This window comes from Dreissena polymorpha, chromosome 11 (genome assembly GCF_020536995.1).
Source record: "Dreissena polymorpha isolate Duluth1 chromosome 11, UMN_Dpol_1.0, whole genome shotgun sequence".
Lineage (NCBI taxonomy): Eukaryota > Metazoa > Mollusca > Bivalvia > Myida > Dreissenidae > Dreissena > Dreissena polymorpha.
In genome coordinates, this window is record NC_068365.1 from 36,334,395 (window position 1) to 36,354,610 (window position 20,216).

Sequence of the window (20,216 nt, forward strand, 5' to 3'; positions counted from 1 at the left end):
GGACAGATGAAGACGTCGTGGCCATATTCAATACTCGCTTGCGGTGACCAATAGCTATACCTGCAGCCACGCATGAGTCAACGCATCATTTTCATCATCATTAGAAAATATGTATATTGTTTAATTGCACATGATTTCATTATAACTAATAGATTTCTTCTTGCGGCAAAGCACTGTGATTTTAACCACGAGTGTTGCTTTAACTACGATAAAAAAACATCGGGCGCTTAATTGCGGGTGTAGTCACATAATGACAATACAGTGTAAATGAACAATCAATGCAACGAACAATTGCTTAACTTACAGCAAAAAATGGACCCTAAACATAGGTGGCAATACTATCATTCCGTCTGTTATTGACATCATCAATGTCGTCATATGAGTTTATGATATTTATTAATTTATTTAAGCTAACATTCAGTTATTATTTACTCACTTATTCATTCATCCATTACTTGATTCGTGTATTGAAAATACCGCCACGCCAACCAACCCTCAAAACAAAGGAAACAGCTTGTTTTGGAAATTACTTTGTATAGGCCCATTTTATAATTGAATACTAATATACATAGAACTTATTAGTCGGATGTTTATAGAAAAGAAATGTTAATATTCTCTTATTATAACGTAAGGTGGCGTAAGATTGTCATAAAGTCTGCAATCACTTTGACGTTAACAGAACACACCTTAGGGTCAAAGCAACGTGTTTACGCGGACAAAAAACGAACAGGTAATGTTAATGAAATATACCCGCGCATTCCCGACATTAACTTATAAAACGTGTCATCCTAATCTATTTGTTTTTCCGCACCCATTTTTTTTCAAAATTAAATCATTTCAGGTTTAATTATTCATAAATGTAGACAAATGGAAAGTGATACCTGGTTGATTGCGATTTAGATTAGCTGCATTTTAAAAATATAATGAGGATATAATAGATGAAAACTAAAAATGTATAATTATGCTCATAGTTCCTTCACAAAACACTATATGCGTTCTTTGCTTACCCTAAAAGTAGCGATGAACGTACCAATAAATATCATTTATGTATCGCAAATGAATCATCCATTTTGATTTGGGAATTTATCAGATCGGAAAACATTGAGCGCGTTCGTCGTAACCTTTTAGCAATACTATTAGATGTAAACTTATTAACTTATTCATTTTCGCTAAATTCCGATATTTTTAAGTTAGTAAATTGCACGTGTACATAGAAAGAAATGGCATGATCATTAAAATAACATTTGAAATTATGTAATTCGGCACCGGTACATTATATTCTCAAATATGTTGCACTATTGCAGAGATTTAAACTTACAAATAACACAATTTTTCATCGAAAGAACATGGTACTCTCATTGTTACCAGTTGAACCGATGTATGGCTATGCCATGAAACTGTCACCACTGATCAATTTATCCCGTTTGCATAAACATAGTCCGCTACCAGTACATCCTTTTCCGGAATGTCAGTGCCAGATTATCGTAATAACTCTGCGTTTTCGGAAAATATAAGTTAAGGAGACCTGCATTCGTTGTAAAATAGTAGGTTTTAATTTATAATAAAATGTTCAGAGCTCCTAAGAACCGGTTCAACGCCCCAAATGCTTTGCATCATCCGTTCGAATTATTTACTACAGTTGTCTCATGTTTGTGCTTTGCGTACTTGTGAGTCCTTGCTACTATATTTGTGTTGTGTCTCTTTTTTGGCAATTTGTTCCTTACCCAAAGTAAATGACCGCATTGTATTATAAGGCGTCCCTTCTGAGAATGCAGCTGAAAGTACACTTTGTGTACATGACTTGCATGTACATAAAATATTAGAATGTTACCAAATATATATGGACATGTTTTACACATAATATATTATATGAATGTTTAGATAACTATGGCGTGTCAAACGCTGCAATATTCAATGTTTCCATATTTATGTGGTACTTTGGAATGTATATGTTCTATATGCCTATGTTTGTGTGATATGGTTGTATATATACGTTTCAGTAAGACATCTATATATTGTTAAATCCTATATATGTATATAATAATAATAATATATAGTATTTTTTCATATTATTGTTCGATATTGTCATATATATGTTCATAAAGTTAATATATGTATGCAATATATATACATATATAGCTAATCTGGGACGACACTTTACGCAGATGCATTAAGCCAAGTTTTCCTAGATCGAGCTGCTTTAAAAAATGTCAATATCTGATAAATTGGTTTGGAAAATATTCAAAGGTGTGGCTCCTAGGAAGCCTAAATAAGCTTAAATAATATATTTTATTATCATATTGAACCCAACTATTCGAACACGTTGACACCAATGAGCTACAATCCCTTGCACTGTTTGTGCACATTAAAGGGACCTATTCACAGATTTTGGCATGTGTTTACGTTTGACATTAAATGCTTTAAGGTAGTGCACCTCTAATGATTTCCCGCGATTTCTTCGAAGGTAGAAGAGCCTACTATTAGGTGCCGTAGCCTAGTGGTTAAGGCGATAGACTAGCAATCTTTTGGGATATTCCCGCGCAGGTTCGAATCCTGCCGACGACGTATACTTTTTTGCGACGCGTTTTATTTATTTTCTAACGTAATTTGATTTAATATGGCATATAAGCTATATTTATTGTTAAATATGTTGCAATTTTTATGCACATTCTTCAATTATTAAAATTAAAACAACGTTATGGCGAAATTGGGTGATTTACTGTTGAAAATACGAACAATGCATATTGCATTTTTATTTTTATTTCAAAAAGTAAACGGTAAATCTGTCTAGTTCTTGGTATTTTTGCTGTATATAGTGTTTCTATAAAAACTAAGTTTAAAATATGACTTAAATGATACTATTTTGAATTTTATGACACTTTGTTTTTAACCGACCCAATTTTTACTTGGCTGAAATCACTTACATTTCATGGCGCTCTTCCATAGATAAAAAATTGTAAAAAATAAATGTCTGTAAAAGAATACTTCTTTCATCTTGCTTAAACTTTAAACACCTTTACAGCATCTGTACACACCAACTGCATGCCCATATTTGGAAATTTGAATGAATTATGGAACTTTTATATACCCCAGGGGTGAAAATAAACTGGACAAAAGCCGAGCGTGGGGGTGGTTTTGAAAAAATCGGTATATTTTTTTAAAAAGCATGGAAATCCTACCTACAAATTTGCATGTAGTTCAGTGAAATGATGCTGATTAAGAAAATAATTAATTAGATTATATTTGGATATGTGCCCATTAGAGGTGCGCTACCTTAAACTGATCAATGTTAATATTGAAACTAAATATGTTCAGTATAAAACAAGATTAACTTAAGAGAAATAAAAAAGTAATCCACAACTGGACTCGAACCACTGACCCTTGGAGTAAACAGGGTGTACTATCACGTGGCTTTGTGGGGTTCACAATTAAACTATAATGGATGGAAACACACCGGTAAATGTTGCTTTTTTCAATATTTTTTTCATGCGAATTTCAACTTGTGCATAACGAATTACTTTATTTAATAAGCCTGTGTTTTTGGAGGTTATGTATCAAGCAACGTGAAAGTTCGGCACCGATTTAAGGCTTATCAAAGTGTTTATTCTTAAATCTTATCGGCACAACTGCAAGAAAAATTGTCTTTACGCAATAAATATTTGTGGAAATGTATTTCAAAATCTTGAGATACTTGCAAAAATAAAGAATGTGTGTTTACATTCGGTCCAGTCCGTGTGTAAATCCCTGAAAAACACATTGAGCCTTTTCCCTGTAAAGTAAAAGTCCAGCGCTGAAACCACTCGGACATCCGTGTTTACATATAATGTAAATAGTAGTCACGTGACACACCAGGTTGTATTAACAGTTGTGACGTCATATATTTGTGACGCCACAACCTCGTTCTCAACTTGTACACTCCCATTTTTGATATGGAAGAAATATTGGAACAGTTTATGGCTTAAGTGTCCGAGAAACTGGACAAATTTGAACGTAAAATGAATAACGGATTAGCAAATGTGTATAGTTCACCAGTGGACGAGAATCCAGGCGGATTATCAGTGGATCCTAGCAGCTTTACTCCCACGAGAGACAGCCACTTGCTTGTAGCCCCCGGGACCGGTTTTTCTATCGCAGCCGGGACATTGCCGACGGATATCCAGGGGGAACTTTTAGCGTTGAAGGACTCTTTTTCACGAGTGAGGTTTCTGACTGAGCTCAAACTTAACGAATCCCGTCAAGGAGTCCGGAGATCAGACCAACCGGTCTTGAACATTCTTACAAAGTGCATCCGGTATAGTGAGACTTCAGCGAAGTTGTTGGCGACGCTCGAGCCAGGTCAACCTTTGACACAAGACACATTGGATAAGTTGTTCCTGATTTCCCACGCTCAGTGCAAATACTTGCAGGACGAATACGCGGCAATGCTTGTCAAGCGCCGGTTTGACAATTCAACCTTTAGATTGTTTTGAGCTCTTGGAAAGAACACATCAGGGTTGAACGCGGAATGATTCGAGACCTTTTGCGGTCTGCTGCAACGTTAACTGCAGCTAGCCGGCCGCAACGAGGAGGATACTCTAGCAATCAGCTAGCTAGAGGTCGTGGACGTGGATACGGTCAGCGCTCTGGAGACGTTTTCAGTGGATTTTCTCGTCGAGGCTTCCCGCAGAACCGCAGGGAAGACAACTCTTCATCAACGGCAGATGGATCAAAGGACGAGTAGCTTCCCTTGGATTTTGATAACCAATTACCGGTGCGTGTGAAATTTAATAAGGATTTTGAGAACTACATCAAAACATGTAACGTAATGTGTGTGTTTTATTTTGAGATTGTTCGTGTAGTTCATCCTTTATTCTGCACGTATGTGTGTTTCACGTTTGAAACAAAACATCGACTCATTGACAAGTATTGGAGCGCCTGATTACGTGATCCAGTGGCTGTCCAATGGAGTAACAGTGCCTTTAAAAACTCAGTTGAAGCCTTTCGAACTTGAAAATCACTTATTTAGTAAAACACAGGTAACGTCTGTTGATTCTGAGATTGATAGGTTACTTTCATTAGGATTTATTGAAGAGATAAATAGTAAACCCTATTGTGTAAGCCTTTTGGGTATTGGGCCGAAGACATTGCGGGGAAAATGAATACAGCCGCCGACGGCTGGTCCAGAACTCCGGACAAACACAACTGGATGTTGCATCCAGCAATGTATCGGTATATAGATACTCTATTCGGCAAGCATACAATAGACCGGTTTGCGCACTGCCAAAACACCCAGCTCCCAAGATTCAACAGTCAATTCTGTGAATCTCTTTCAGAAAGGGTGGATGCTTTTGCACATAACAACTGGGCGCAAGAAAACAATTATGTGAACGCTCCATTTTGTTTGATACCTCGGGTGCTAGATGTAATACAGACGCAAAAGCATTTGCAACAGTAATAGCCCCACTTTGGACAGCTCAAACGTGGTTTCGCCGTCTTTTGACAATGTCTATTGCGCCTCCATAACAAATCCCGAAGAGTCCGTTGGCATTTCGAGCCATGGGGCCGGTGCCAGAACCGTGCAGAAATCGTTCATGGAAAGTATATGCTTGGAGGATTTATGGCGGAAAAGTTTGATACATAAAGGTTGGTCAGTTGAGTCGGTGAACAGATTGCAGTTTTGTTTAGCTTAAGGTACTCTTTAATCATACAACAATGCTCTTGCTAAATGTGCTCCTTTTTGTAGTAAGTGTCAGTTTAGGTTTCCACCAGAGAGCACTGCTCTTTTGGCGGACTTCCTGTGAGAGATATCAGATGGGTCCGACAGGCCTAATTCAGTACTTAGGACTCCTCTATCTGCCTTATGACACTTATACGCTTTAGTGGGCCCTTTAGAGACATTTAACAGTTCTGATATAAAACTACTTGTCACTGACCTGGTTGAGTCGAGCACCACTGTTGCGCCCATGTGTAGGTCTAAAGTTATGCCAATTCAGAATTTCCACAGTTTATTTTTGTCATGGCCTGAGAATGATGCCATAGAAATAAAGTTATTACGCTTTAAGGCTATTGTACTTTTGGCCCTCGCACTTATGTTACGCCCATCTGATGTGGCTCCCAATGCACAAATGGCAAGTGCTGATCATGTTGAGCAGATTTGTTTTAATAGTAATCAGGTCGAGTTTCGGGACAATGAGGCCAAATTCACATTTGTTGGAATAAAAAAGTATACTAGTCGTACTTGGTTTGAGGTAGTACTGCCAAGAGGGTAGGTAAGTTAGACCAAGCTAGTGCTCTTGAAGTTTACATGGCTAGGACTAGTGTGCACAGACCACCGAGTGGTCCAGTATTAATATCTTTAAGGGCAACTTTCGGTCCTCTTCGCGATCGCTAAAGTACTTGAGGACGGGATCAGACTGGCAGGTTTAGAAGGTCAGGGTTACTCCGCTAAGTCATTTCGCCCTACTGGAGCCATTACTGCTGTGGAGAATCATGTCGATCCGGAAATTGTTCGCACAGTCGGTCGATGGAATAATTCTGAAGTGTTCTTTGCGCACTATGTGCATTCCAAGCCTCCACAAGATTTCACAGCAGGGTTTTTAAATCATGAGAGCTGTTAAACTTGAAAAATTGACTTTTGAGAGTTTGTTACACTCATTATAGTAAGGCTTTGTAAGGGGAAAAACCACTGGATTGACATTTATAATTTTGTGTGAGAGTTGTATACCTTGCATGACTATTGTTTATTTTATTTTAACTATTTTCGCTTTATTTTCTTTGCAAACTATTTTGCACTTAGAAATTAAAGTTACTGCTGTTTAAACTGTAAAAAATTTACTCACTACTATGGCATTATGTATATGTTATTTAATTGTCATTAAATTACAATACGAGTTTGTCTTCGTGACGTATATTTAACAAAATAATAGTCAAGAGACAAAACAGGTTGTATTATCAGTTGTGAGGTCATATATTTGTGACGTCACAACCTCGTTCTTAACTTGTACAATATTTAGGGAATTAGTGAATGTAATAGGTTATATACCCGGGGGGGGGGTTAACTTCCCAAATTTTAGGGTAGGGGTGTCCCGCTGAAACTTCCGAAATGTGACCTATTTTTATACCGGAGCTCTGATAAAGTAGACCCATTTTGAAGATAATTTAAAAAGCAAACCCATTTGTATACGATACCATCGACAGAGTGGACCCATTTCATTACAAGAAGTTTGATAAACTGGACACATTTCATACTAGAATTTTAATCTCTTTCATATCAATACAGTATACTTATTGAATTTGCTATTATATCTTTCCCGCTACTGAAATTTACTTTTTGATACCCATTTAGGCCACTCCAAATTGATTCGTTGGTCGTCGGATTTGCTGCACCTATTTTTTCAAAATGGAAAAAAATAACATTTTTTTTACCGCTCGCACTCATTTTTGTGTCCTTCTGTAACCATAGAGCATGTGGGTTTTTTTTTAATTTGTGAAAAAAGAAAAAAGCATTCTCGCAAAAACTATTTTGACGCTGAATATGAATGCAAAATATAGTGTTTCGTAACCTTTTTAATCGATAACTGTATTCGCTCGAAGTTTCGATCGAGACAACCAGAAAAATGGCTTCCTGCGTGACAGTTTTAACAAATTGCAGTGAAAAGTTGCTGCAGTCAACCCTTATAAATATAAATACATCTGCTTCGTTCTGTGACTTATTTGAATGTGTTAGTTCACGTTCGAACATGCCACTATCTGCAGATACCTATGTACCGAAACATGACGTAAGTTTTTTATGCATTTTCTTCATTAAATGGGCATATGGACGGTATTTTCCTATTATAGGCAAGTTTTTCCTATAACACAATTTTATGTGAACAAAAAATAAACATAAAATCGTTAAAGGCTAGTTCTAAAAGAGTCATAGGGACAATGTTTTAATTTTATATGGTTGACGGAACATGTTTTGCTGCTAGGTCCGTGTATTTTAGAAACATCAAAAAAGTTCTTTGTAATGATACATTTATTTCAGAAAAATACAATACCGCACTAGCCATCGACGTGCCCCTTTTAAAATAAGGTATCGACAATGGATTATATGCATGGCCTTTGTCCGACTGTCTGTTATTATCATTTTGATGATTGTCCCTCTTCAAGTGCTATTGCAACATGGTGTACCTTTTCACAGCTTGCAACATGGTATACTATTTCACAGCTTTCACTATTGAAAACTGCGAACAAATATAAGCAGCAGTAGGTAGATATGTGTCCCTCACTTCAAAGATATGGCTATATTTCTTGGTCAAAGGTCATATGCAACTTACTGCTATAAATATGAGGTCGATATACATCGACCTCGTATCGTTTAACGTCAATTTGCTGTAGCATCGTTCCGACATGAAATCATATCGGAAGCTTTAACGGCTGAAAATTCATATAACAGCGCAGAATCTTCATGGAAGAGTTATTCAATATAAAAATGTAAACATTATGTTACTAATTGCATTAGAAGATGTTTAATTAAAACTTACAAGTAATGCTTTTCCTGATATGAAAACACTAGCTTTAGACTTGTGTTCTACATTTTAAAGTTTAAGTGCTGAAACCTAATTTTAGTGCATTTTTATTTGAAAAATATGTAACTCATAGATATAGTATTGCTTGTTTGTACAAAGATTCTTTTCTTTGTATAAGAATTTATTTGAATGTATAGCTGCTTAAACCTGTATCTCTTGTTAATGCAATATTTTTCTATCGAAATGTGATTTTTTTATTCTTCGCTCTTCGCTTGCTCGAAAATTGTCCTGCTTTCAAAAAAAATTATTTGTATTTTTATTTCGCTCGCCTCTCCAACTTTTTTTCACAAAAATCCGTAGACCAACTAATCAATTTGCAGTGGCCTTATAAACAAGAATGACTTATATCATACCCATTTTGGTCCGTGTATATACCGTCCTATCCTACTTCGTTTAACATTCGAAACAACGAAACACGAAAATCAACGCATATAAGTTCATATTCCGATTTTCTAATAACCGAAACTTAAACAAAATACGAAAACAAAATTAACTTCTTTATATAGTTTTTTGTTGTACTTATTATAAAACAAAAAACGAAATTGATTCCCCTGTTCATATTTCGTTTCAAATCATATAACAAAAATAAATGTTTGAAAATTGGAACGGATTGTTTGATCCCGTTTACTGTTCTTAGTTTGAAAGAACGGTATACGAAAAACAAGTGGCGTTTGCGGGATGTGCTGCTGTCTTGGGGAGGTAACTCATTAGTGGCTTTTTTCGCGTATTTTTCTCCCTTACATAAGACTTAATCACTTATTTCCATCAGCATGGCTTCCTAAGTGCTTTTTTTCGTGGCGGTAAAGACACGCCCGTAAGGGACAGAGACGTGGATATTTTCAGTTGTTTTTCCAAGTATTGTTTTTTTCCAATTTGAAATGATCATAATCTTGACATCGAAAGGTTTTCCAACGTACCGGTATTTCATGCCGATCCAGCCGATTAGATAGGGCTATAATTAGCCTCTTATGACACTTCTTGTTCATTGCCCCTATCCTATGTAAATTCAGTACTTATTTTACAAAACACAACAACTCGTTTTAATCCTATTATCATGGGGGGGGGGTCCTTACATTTTAAGAGCTGCAATACCCCGTCCCCTGAGTCCCGTATACCTATTTTTATTATCCGTTAGACCCGCATGACATTTAAAAGACACAATAATCGGCGGCGGCTGCTAAAATGTCCCTATGTTTTACTTTTAACGTCACCTTACATAATAGAATGTCAGAGTTGTATTAATACAGCCACTATTAAAAGAAAGAACAGGACGAAAGGAGAATAAATATAATATAAAAAATATTTTAATCTTATGGAACGGTAAAGTTCAAGGTGTCTAATATATAATTTCCAATTCATTCGATTCATAACAAATACATGGTGAATTTAACAACTGCATTGTGATATGTCTAGTGATTTTAGCTCTAAAACAAGAGTTATAACCAAACACCTTATATGAAACCGCTTTGCGCTTGAAGAAAATGAAATTAACTTAAATATAATTAATAAATGTACCAATTTAACAACTTATTAAACAACATATTTAATGTTCCTGAAAGAGCGCCCAAGATTAAGTTATTTCTAACAAGATATGTACATTCCAATGATATTATAACGCCGCTTAATCTTTTTTCCTTTAAACGTTACGTTACTTAAAGAAGGCGAATATCATGCGTCACGCCTATAGAATCTACTTGCACTCGTTGAAATGTTCCGTTTAAGACCTCGGTTGTCTCCTTAAATGAAACTCGAATGCCATTATAGAAAAGTGTTTACATTTGTAACAATACGTGTATGATTTGCTGAGTCAATGATATATATGAGGAGCGCGCCATCAAGCGTTCGATTGCATGATCTGTTAAAGTACATTTATTAGTCGAAAAGTGTATATTTCATTCGTTTTATACACATCAAGTTCATTTTAACAGTCCTTCACAAATTGGACAAAATCTGTACACCAAACAAAAACATTATTAAAAATAAATAAATAAGTTTGTAGCAACGTCAGAGATGTAACTTATAAAATAAAATCCATTGACATAATGTTCTATACTTAGCGTTGATTTTTCTGTTATTTGAATGATGTGTTCTCGCAAAGAGTTTTAAATAATTTTATAATTGTTATAAGCAAATTTTCGTTATTCTATAAAGGGAGCACCAAATATAAACATGCTGATAAAATATAAAAAGATCTCAGTGCGTGAACCGATAGCTTTATAACAACATAAATTGTTACATTCAGGACCAGTGTCGCACTCTACATTTGAAACTTGTTGCAAATCACCGGTTCGATGCAAGAACTGCATGGACACCTGGTATGAGAGCCCACCGCCAGCCAGTTACCCGAAGTGTATGAGCCAGGACGGCACACGATGTGCCATGACAGGGCTTTATGAGGCCGTGCATGCTCTTAGGAATAATTCACCATACTAATTGAATGTACATGTGTATATGTTTAGCAATAATGTGGATTTTTATTTCATTTCTTAAACAGATATGAATACAGTGTAGTAAATAATTCGATTGTTGTTTATTACTTGAAGAGAAAGGCTACGCCGAACAAAGATATTTTATTGTGCAATGCTTATTGTATTGCATTTTATACATTAAATCAAATCCAATGACTTGAAACAAAAGCAGGCATTTATATTGGTATCGTTATATAACTTTACTGTTGATCTATTCATTATCCATTAGACTAGTCGAAAAGAGCTGTGCCAAGACTCGTCTATTCTTTCTCTATAATACATGTAATAGTGAACATTTTATTATTCAAAATAATAGTTTCAAAGGGTGGAAACTTCGCACTAAGATTTATCATGAGTTATCATCCAAATAAAGCTGCGCAGCGCCCCTCGTTTTCCGTTTTCCGTGTATCGTTTTATCAAATCAAGAACGATAAATGAGAGCAGGCGCTTTGTTTCAATTTTCAAATATTGAATTTTTTGTAATTTAAATTTAAACGAAATAAGAAATAGACATACACGTTTCGTGTTTTGTTATGTAATTAGTAAAACGAAAAACGATATAAATAAGTCGATTTGTTCTTTGTTTTTTGTATTTGTTTCGGTTATAAGAAAATCGGAATATGAACTAATATGCGTTTATTTTCGTGTTTCGTGTTGTCGAATGCAAAACGAAAAAGGAAAAGACGGTATGTACACGGACCCATTTTGATACTGATACTTTCAAATCTATATGCATTTATATACAAGCAAATTTCTGATTTCAATACCCATATCTATACTTAGATGCTCAAAACCATAACCATATTTATAATTTAAATCGAGAAACACGCCCCATAAAATCGGCACACCCCTATATACTCGTATATAGGAAGTTACCCCCCGGGGGTCATATAGGTCGTAGAGATATGGTAACTCGGGGATTGTCATTAAATTACAATACGAGTTTGTCTTCGTGACGTATTTTTAACAAAACCTAATATACGCGATCCGCGTCATGTCACAAAATATAACGATAACGCAATATTTCTTGAACTCTCAAAATTATTCAATCGTTTCACGTTTGTAACGCTTTATAATTTTCAGGTTTTTAAATCGTCAAATAATGCATCTAATGAATATTTTAGAGCATGATAAATGTTCAGTATTACTGTTTCCTCGCAAATATCATAGCTATAACGAAAATTTGCAAATCTGAAACATATTAATTATTTTAATTTAACAAAACGTGAAAAGGTCCCTTAAATCTCGTTCCTGCCATTCTATAGATAGATGGTGACGTCACTTCGTTATTGTCAGTAAGACCGGTGTGTACACAATGCGTTCCTGCTAATGTTTATGCCAATATGCATACGGAAATGGTGTTGTCCAAAATATTTGTGATTGTAACATTGGTGTCCTTTCGACGGCTGAACTTAACGTTCGTAAGCACAAGTTTCAAGAAAAACGGTACATAGTCTGACTCTGCTATGCCTTTCACTGCGTACCAGTTAAACATAAGGTTTTTATTTAATGAGATTGTAATATTCCTGGAACAATGAAATATTCTGGTTGTTTTAAAATGAAAAAAATCAAAGCACATATCACGAAAGCACACGTTTGTGACTCCAACAGATTAACAAACTATTAAGAAAACAATATGTTAGTGTGGAGCCGATTTGTAAACGCTCATGTACCGACTTTGTCATAGATCATGTACACAGTGAAATTATTAAAGATATCAATCCAAATTTGTGTAAACAATGTGCAGAAACTCATGTTCATCCTTTTATTGCTAAATTATAAAAAAAATCTAATACTTGCTAACTTAAAGTTATCGAATTGTATGTCAAACTAGTATGCAGGATATTTATGTTAGGTAGAACCAAGCAAAAAACGTACGTGATATGTCTTGAAGTGGACAGATACATATTTCAATGTAAAAAAGATCATTGTATTTCAAATTACAACGGTATTTTATATTAATAGTTGAGCTTTCTCCGTTTATGTATATAATTCATTTTAAATATTGAATATAGAAGCAAAATGTTGAAAACTGATAAGAGAGTTGTGGGGAAAAAATGTGCTTGTTAAGTACAAGCAGGCATAATATTTTAATGTAATGCATGTTATAAGAGTTAAAGATCCCTCTTCGTGTTGATGTAATGATTATGTGTTGAAAAAAACACCAATATACAATAATTGTTTTGTTTTTAATTTCTATTGAATACATTTGTATTCAAATATAAACATGCTGGTGTATGTACTGTTTAAAACATTCAAAGAAATATTTCTTAGATACTATTTAACTCTACTTTTATTACATATTGTATATGTTGGTAGACAATTACAGTTTAATTTTTATAACACTTATAAATATAATGTAAGTGCAGGTACAGATTGCATTCTCCTTGTATATGTCATTTTAACATTGATAAAAAGATCCTTTTAGAATTAAAACTAAAAGGAAACGCAATTGCTTCATCACGCAAGCTGAAATACGCAGTTGAAATCAGGCGCCTTCGTCACAACGCCGGAAGTGAACTTTTTGGGGTCGCAGGGTGGGAGCTCTTGTTGTATGTTTGGGCATATTCGAAAATATTTCAGGAGAATGGTAACCACAAGAAAAATGACTTTCTCCGAAAACGTGGAGCCGAGACACCGTCTGGGACCCACTCCCGTGACCACCATGCTATAAAGAAGATATTAAGATGTTTATATTTGATGCTTTACGTGTGTTTGACTGAAACGTTAAGAACAAATGAGGACATTTTAATTAATGCGTTTTATTTAATAAAGATTCAATTACTTCATGTCATGAGTTTGCAAGCAAAATAGAATCATTTCGAAGTGGTGACTTCCGGTGTAACATTCTTATGTACTCCTTTCAATACTCATCGAAATAAGATTTACCTGGTAAGTTTTATCAACCTGGTTATTGTAACAGACACACGCTGGCATTTTTAAATAAACAAAAAAGAAATCAGACAACAGGTAAAACAACGGAAACGCGCAAACTTTAAGGTAAATAACACATGACATACATAAACAAAAGAGCATTAAAGCTTACTTTTTCATGACAGGGTGTTCGGGCCCTACTCGAGAGCCATCTTCAGCCATGAAGCGTTCCGGCCTAAACGACCAGGGATCGTCAAAGAACCTCTCGTCGTGGTGAATTCCGAACAAGTTGGAAAAGATCTGAAACGACAAACGTTCGCACTGTTTTATTAAATGTTCGTTTTTATGAAACCTTATTAACAATGTTCATTTCTCCACATCTTTCTGCAGTAGTGTTAAATGAACGCTCTAAAGGGTGCAGACTATGTTGAAATATGTAATAAGTGCATACACGGCGGTGTCGATCAAGAGACTGAACAGATTGTTCAAAAGTTTTACACTTCAATTTAATTACTGGTAACCATGATTTTAATTTATATATCTATCTTTGTTTACTGACTAAACCTTCGCGTTTCGTAAGGCTGATTGAAACACTCTCGATTGAACACGGTACATTAACACAAACAAATACAAATCACGTGTTTCGGAAAGACGCGATCGTAATAAGTTCACATCTCAGTAAGTGCTTATCAAAAGAACGTATGTCCACCCCTCGCCACATTATAAACAGAAACCGATTTCAAGCTTATAACGGACTTCGTATGCAGACGCTTGAGTTTTATAGTAAAATTATCTGTTTAAAAAGTACATGTATCTGTATGGATATATAATTAATAATCATATAGATTTGTAAACTCTCAATATCCACTACATCACATCAGCAAAGGTTAAAAGAGGTGTTCTACTGCATTATTCGCTTATCATTCGTAGTGTCAAATATGCAATTGTGGTCCTTAAGAAATATCGGATGTCATTGAAAGAAGAACAGTTTGTATAATACGATATCAACAGCCGCTATTAAATATAATACTCTACTTTTATCTAAATGCCTACAAAAGGCTTACGCATACCTCTGTATTTTTCGGTATGCTATATTTCTCAAACACGGCGTTCCCAGAGCGGTTGCAGTGTCGAGCGGACACCGGGAGTGGCGTATGGAAGCGCTTGAGCTCCAGAATGCACGCCTCGATGTACGGTAACTTCCGGATGTCGTCGATGGTAACGTCTGCTTTAAGCAACGTAACCTGTTCGCGTATTTTGTTTTGAACCTCTGGGTTATGCACGAGTACCAGGAATAAGACGGAGATGGTGTTCTGTAACGGCACAATAGCTGAAACAAGAACATAAATAACATTATATGTGTTTATTTACATGTGTGTATGCAAATCCGATGACAAATATACAAATCTAAAATAAATTGTGTTCCTCATGGTAAAACTACTTTCAATCATCAGTGTTAACTATGAATATTACGTGGTGAATATATGTGGACATTGAAACAAAATTTAAAACAACAGAACGTCCGCTCTAGTTTCCATGACAACAGCATATTTTAATCTCTAAAGTTATCTGAACATGAAATGTTGACCAATAAAATTTACATAAGCGATTACATTGATGTGTTTAACGAAGATTTTTTTGAATATTTTCCTTATTCGTAGTCGCGATCTGTTATCCGTCTTACTAAACATCGTTCTACAATTTAAACAAGCACTGACGCATATGATGAGTTTATTCAAGTTATTGTATATAATTCCTTTGTTTTGTATAGATACCTATATTTCAGGAAGATATTGATATTAAATTACTATTTGCAGTGGAGATCGTAACGTTTATTAATTAAAGGCTCTTTGTCAGTAGTTTAGAACCATTGCGTTACCTGCCGGTATGAGGTCCATGACCACGCCCATGATGAAGTCATTGTCTATCCAGGACTCTCCGTCCTCCATCTCCATAGTAACGCGCAGACTCCTCAACATGAACACGAGGCCTCGCTTGCCCTGCTGCAAGACAGATGTATGTGTTTACATGTTTAAGATAATTAAGTCATTTCGACTATGAAGCGCATTCATTATAGAAAACATGAGACGATATTTGAAGTAAATATGCAATTTCCATGTTTTGTTTTTACAATACATTTAATTAAGGAGTTGTTTTGTGCTGTGGAATGGGTATCCAAAGTAAGCGGAGAAAACACCCACGGACAATCAAATCCATATGCGCCATGAGTTGGAATCGTGTGAGAAGCGTGTGTATCAGTCACTGCGCTTACATGACAAGACAACATATAATGCAAACAGATACCTTATGAAGACAACTAGGAACAAACGCTGGTTATGCAATAAAAGCTTTCTGCTTTGAGCGAAAAGCGTGAATTAGCTACGATTCTTTTTAACATGCATACCACGCCGCACTACGACGATCATATGAGAGGCTACTTTTACAAGGCACTACGTTCTTGTGAAAATTATTGTATACATGGCTAGTGTCGTCTGAACAAGTATCATTAAATATGACAACACAAAATCATTTTATAGAGTTTGCTAAAGTAAATAAGAAAACAATGTATTGTAGGTTAAATTTACTTGATGTATAAATATGTCCGATACCTGCATTTATGCAGTGAAATATGTTCTCAGACAGATATTAGTGAAACTTATTATTGAATATGGCAACATTTACGTCGTTGCGTTGTTCGTGTGTATCACATACGTGGACGTATCCTACCTCTGTCGTTCCGAGGAAGCAATCTCGTAAATCCTTTTTCCTGGCCTCGAGTGTGTCGTACAGGTTTTTGAGGTTACCTGGTATCTTGCGAAGCATCGGCAACTTCGTAAGCGTAGAGTGGTTCTTAACCTTGGCCATTTCGTTAGCGGGCTTTATAAAGCCGGAGAGGGACTCGAATTCTCTGCTAGACACCGTGATACGATTTCCGGTCAACTTAATTTAAAAAAGGATTGACTGTTAGCTTAGTTGAATGTTAAGTTCGCTTGATCGATAATTTTGATCTCACCTCGAAATGCACGAGTAAGATAAGGAAAGCGTTGGGCATAAAAAAAACACTTGTGAGTTTATTAAATAGGAGGAACCAGGTCACGTGTTAACAAAACGATTTTGCAATCGCAAATCGATTTTAACTGACATCGAATTTCATTTTGCCTATCAACTACAATGGAAATCCATTTTCAATGACAAGCAAAATCGATTTTCGATTGCAAAAAAAATGCTTTGTGAACACGGGGTCAGGCTTTGTGTCTTTAAATAGGTCCAATAAAGTTTTCGATTGCGTATAGAGGCCACATATAGAAACTTTACTTGTTAATATGATAGTATGCTATTATTCAATTGCAAGGGAGATAAACAGAATGCAACAGAATCGCTGTGAAAACATATGGGTAAGGTAAAATAAAATAACATAAACGAGTAAACGGGAAATGCGGTTAACCATAAATAAAATGAATAATTATATCTACAGAATCGCCCACTTTATGTAAATTTAGAGAATGCTCTTCAATCGATCTTTTGCAACTTTTGCGTCATAAACTTAATGAAGACTTTAGTCATTAACTGCGCCCCTTACACAAAATATTCACATTAGACTTCATTTGATCATCCTTGATATTAGCAATACCCTTGTGAACAAAACATGTTATGACATATCAATATGTGAAGTCGCGTGAGAACAAAAACGCGGAAATGTTTTTGTTAGAGATGATAATTGCTCAAACTGAGCATTGGTAGTATAAAGTGATAGTAGAGAAATATACATTATATTTATTTGCTATTTATTTGTTATGATTGGCGACTTCTTCCATCACTGAAAAGATTGACAATTAATAAACTGTAAGTGTACTCGGGTAGAAAAACAGAAAAAAAATAGCCATTTATTGAATTTTTTTCTTTTTATACTTAAACATATTTTTATAAATATAAATAAAATAAATAAAAGGAGTACTATGCAACACTCAGCTTCCAGACAGTTGATTTTGTTTTGTGTTGGGTATCTTCACAACGTAACGTTTTATCTTCGTCTTTATCAGCGAGTAATATAGTGTATTACTAAAAGTACCTTCATTGCGTTGTTGTTTGTCATGTATTAAACTCTAAAACTGTCAAAACTCTTAAACGATATGCAAGCGTAAGTTATGTAAAATTGTGAAAAATTGAAAGGAAAAGAAGAGATTGTTATTCATAATTCTGTTTAAATGGATACAATCTCTTCTTCCCCTTTAAATTTTACACACAAAACATAACGATATTTGCATTACGATTGATTATAACAATATACTGCTAGAAGGACAAAAATCCAATTTCTCGCCATTCATTATGTCAGACGATTAACCTCTTGCTAGTTTTTTCTCTTTAACAAGTTGATTTAATGTCCTGTAGGGCATATACTGATACTTAAAGATACTGAATATCGCACTGTTGCATATAAACCTCGAGTGGTTGTACCATCTCAATATGCACACCTTTCACATAAATATTTTGGGCTAGTCGGTATCGATGTCAATACAACGAATTCGCACAAAATACAAGAAAAGAGGAGTAACAAACTTCCGCGAAAAACGATAGCTGCACAGGTATTTAAAGATATTTATCCGTGTGCGCGTCCATGTAAAAAAACTATAATGAAGAAGGTGTCAACAGTATACAGTTACCACTAGAAACGTGTATAAAACCATTAACACGTACATCGGATCATCGGCCCAGATGTGCATTTCACCATAACATTAATAATACGGCTGTTGCTGCTGCTGGTACTGGTGCTGCTGTTGCTGCTAGTATTACTTAAGCTATTCGCACAACAACGACAAGGACGGCATATATATATTTAATATTTAATATTTACGGATGCTTTTAAGCTTCAACCTTGTATGAAAAGTTTTGACCGAAAGACACCTTTAAAAAGTTTAGCCCCGGGGTTTAGCCACATGCACATATTATGTTAAAACCACAATCTGACAGCTATCGGGATATGCATACCGATCACCGTGAAAGGGTAGATCCATTCAACATTAGAAAGCAAGCCCTTCATTCCGAAAACAAGTTAACGACTACGGTGTAAGGTTACGCGTAGGTGAAAAGCTAACTATTCGAGTATTTATTCTTGTAAAGAGATTAATCGCTTGTGGTTATTTTGCTTTATCATTGTCCTATAACCATCTTTGATTGCATGTGCCAATGTCAGTTCAGAATGCCTATAAGTAAATGCATACGCTCGACCGATGCAAACTTTCTCAAATTCATTCTAAAGAATACTCATATCGCTCTGTCATCTTTTCAGTTCACAACAAATATTAAATTTAGTTATTCTCTTATTGCGCACGATAAGTGTAGATTTATCCGCCTGCTCTAAAAACATGATATGGGGCTGGATTGAAATGCTGATAATACGGAGTATTGTTGTTTGTATATGAACTGGTTACGAATAAGGGTTATTAAAAAAAGCTTTTTTTATATTTAATTTCGAAGTTTAAGCGATAATCATTAAAGTGTTTCGGTTTGTCCGCTGCAGTATTAACTTCTATGTATTTATCTTGGAATTGTTTCAGTTATCGTACAACGACGATTTCCATGAACTACAGCTTCCAGCATAAAGACTTCATATACGATATAGAAACATAACATTATACATTACCAGTAGGCCCATGATTTTGATGACCATTGTGTCCATGATCCGTACGATGTCCACTTCCTTGTCCACGAGACACTCCATTTCGGACACCAGCGACCGCATCTCCTCAGCTACGGCGCTGTAGAACCACTTTTCTTCGACCAACTGGTTCTCGAAATAGTCCAAAGCTTTCGTCTTCAGATATTGCTGCTTCTCGTCCATATTCCTGAACAATATGTCTTTGGAATTGTGTATAACGTATTTACTCATAAAGCCACGTGCTCTGTCGTTGAAAGCCTTCGCGTGTTCGCACGTGTCAAACAACTTCCGGAGGATGTCTGGGTGGCTGACCACCAGGAAATCCTGGCCCATGATTTTGAACATGAACAGGTCACCATATCGTTTCTGCCATTCCATAAACGTGAGGTGCATGTGGTCCTTATCGAGATTGAACGCCTGTCCAAACACGGGCAGACCCCGTGGTCCCGGAGGTGACGTCATGGTACCGGAACCGATCAGTTTCCCCGCTGATATATCTTTGCCCTGGCGCTGTTTGTCGTCGCCGTTACTGATATCGGGGTATTTGAATGGACATATGCCGTTTAATCTGAAATGTGTACATAAAAGCAAAATTTAAGCGAACAAAAGGTTGAACATATTTATTTAAGTACGTGTGTTAGTACGAGCACAACTAGTAACTGCAAATTA

At 35.7% G+C, this 20,216-nt stretch overlaps 1 protein-coding gene and 1 non-coding gene across 6 annotated transcripts in view; one reads left to right on the plus strand and one right to left on the minus strand.

The window, feature by feature from the left end:
- LOC127850854 (cytochrome P450 1A2-like) overlaps window positions 1–20,216 on the minus strand; it is a 43,271-nt gene that overhangs the window by 21,096 nt on the left and 1,959 nt on the right. For 2 of the 5 annotated variants that reach the window (XM_052384195.1, XM_052384194.1), the window contains exons 2-7: window positions 19,533–20,115; window positions 16,619–16,831; window positions 15,771–15,894; window positions 14,962–15,221; window positions 14,064–14,191; window positions 13,293–13,685 (exon numbers count right to left, since the gene is read on the minus strand). In XM_052384195.1, coding sequence (XP_052240155.1) covers window positions 13,478–13,685; window positions 14,064–14,191; window positions 14,962–15,221; window positions 15,771–15,894; window positions 16,619–16,831; window positions 19,533–20,009 — 1,410 coding nt within the window. In that variant the 5' untranslated portion in view covers window positions 20,010–20,115 and the 3' untranslated portion in view covers window positions 13,293–13,477. Of the gene's footprint in view, window positions 1–13,292; window positions 13,686–14,063; window positions 14,192–14,961; window positions 15,222–15,770; window positions 15,895–16,618; window positions 16,832–19,532; window positions 20,116–20,216 lie in introns of those variants that run through there. The other 3 variants (XM_052384196.1, XM_052384197.1, XR_008035486.1) reach the window with 3 other exon arrangements.
- Trnaa-agc (transfer RNA alanine (anticodon AGC)) lies at window positions 2,484–2,565 on the plus strand. Its single transcript has one exon. It is a non-coding gene; the product is annotated as a tRNA-Ala (tRNA).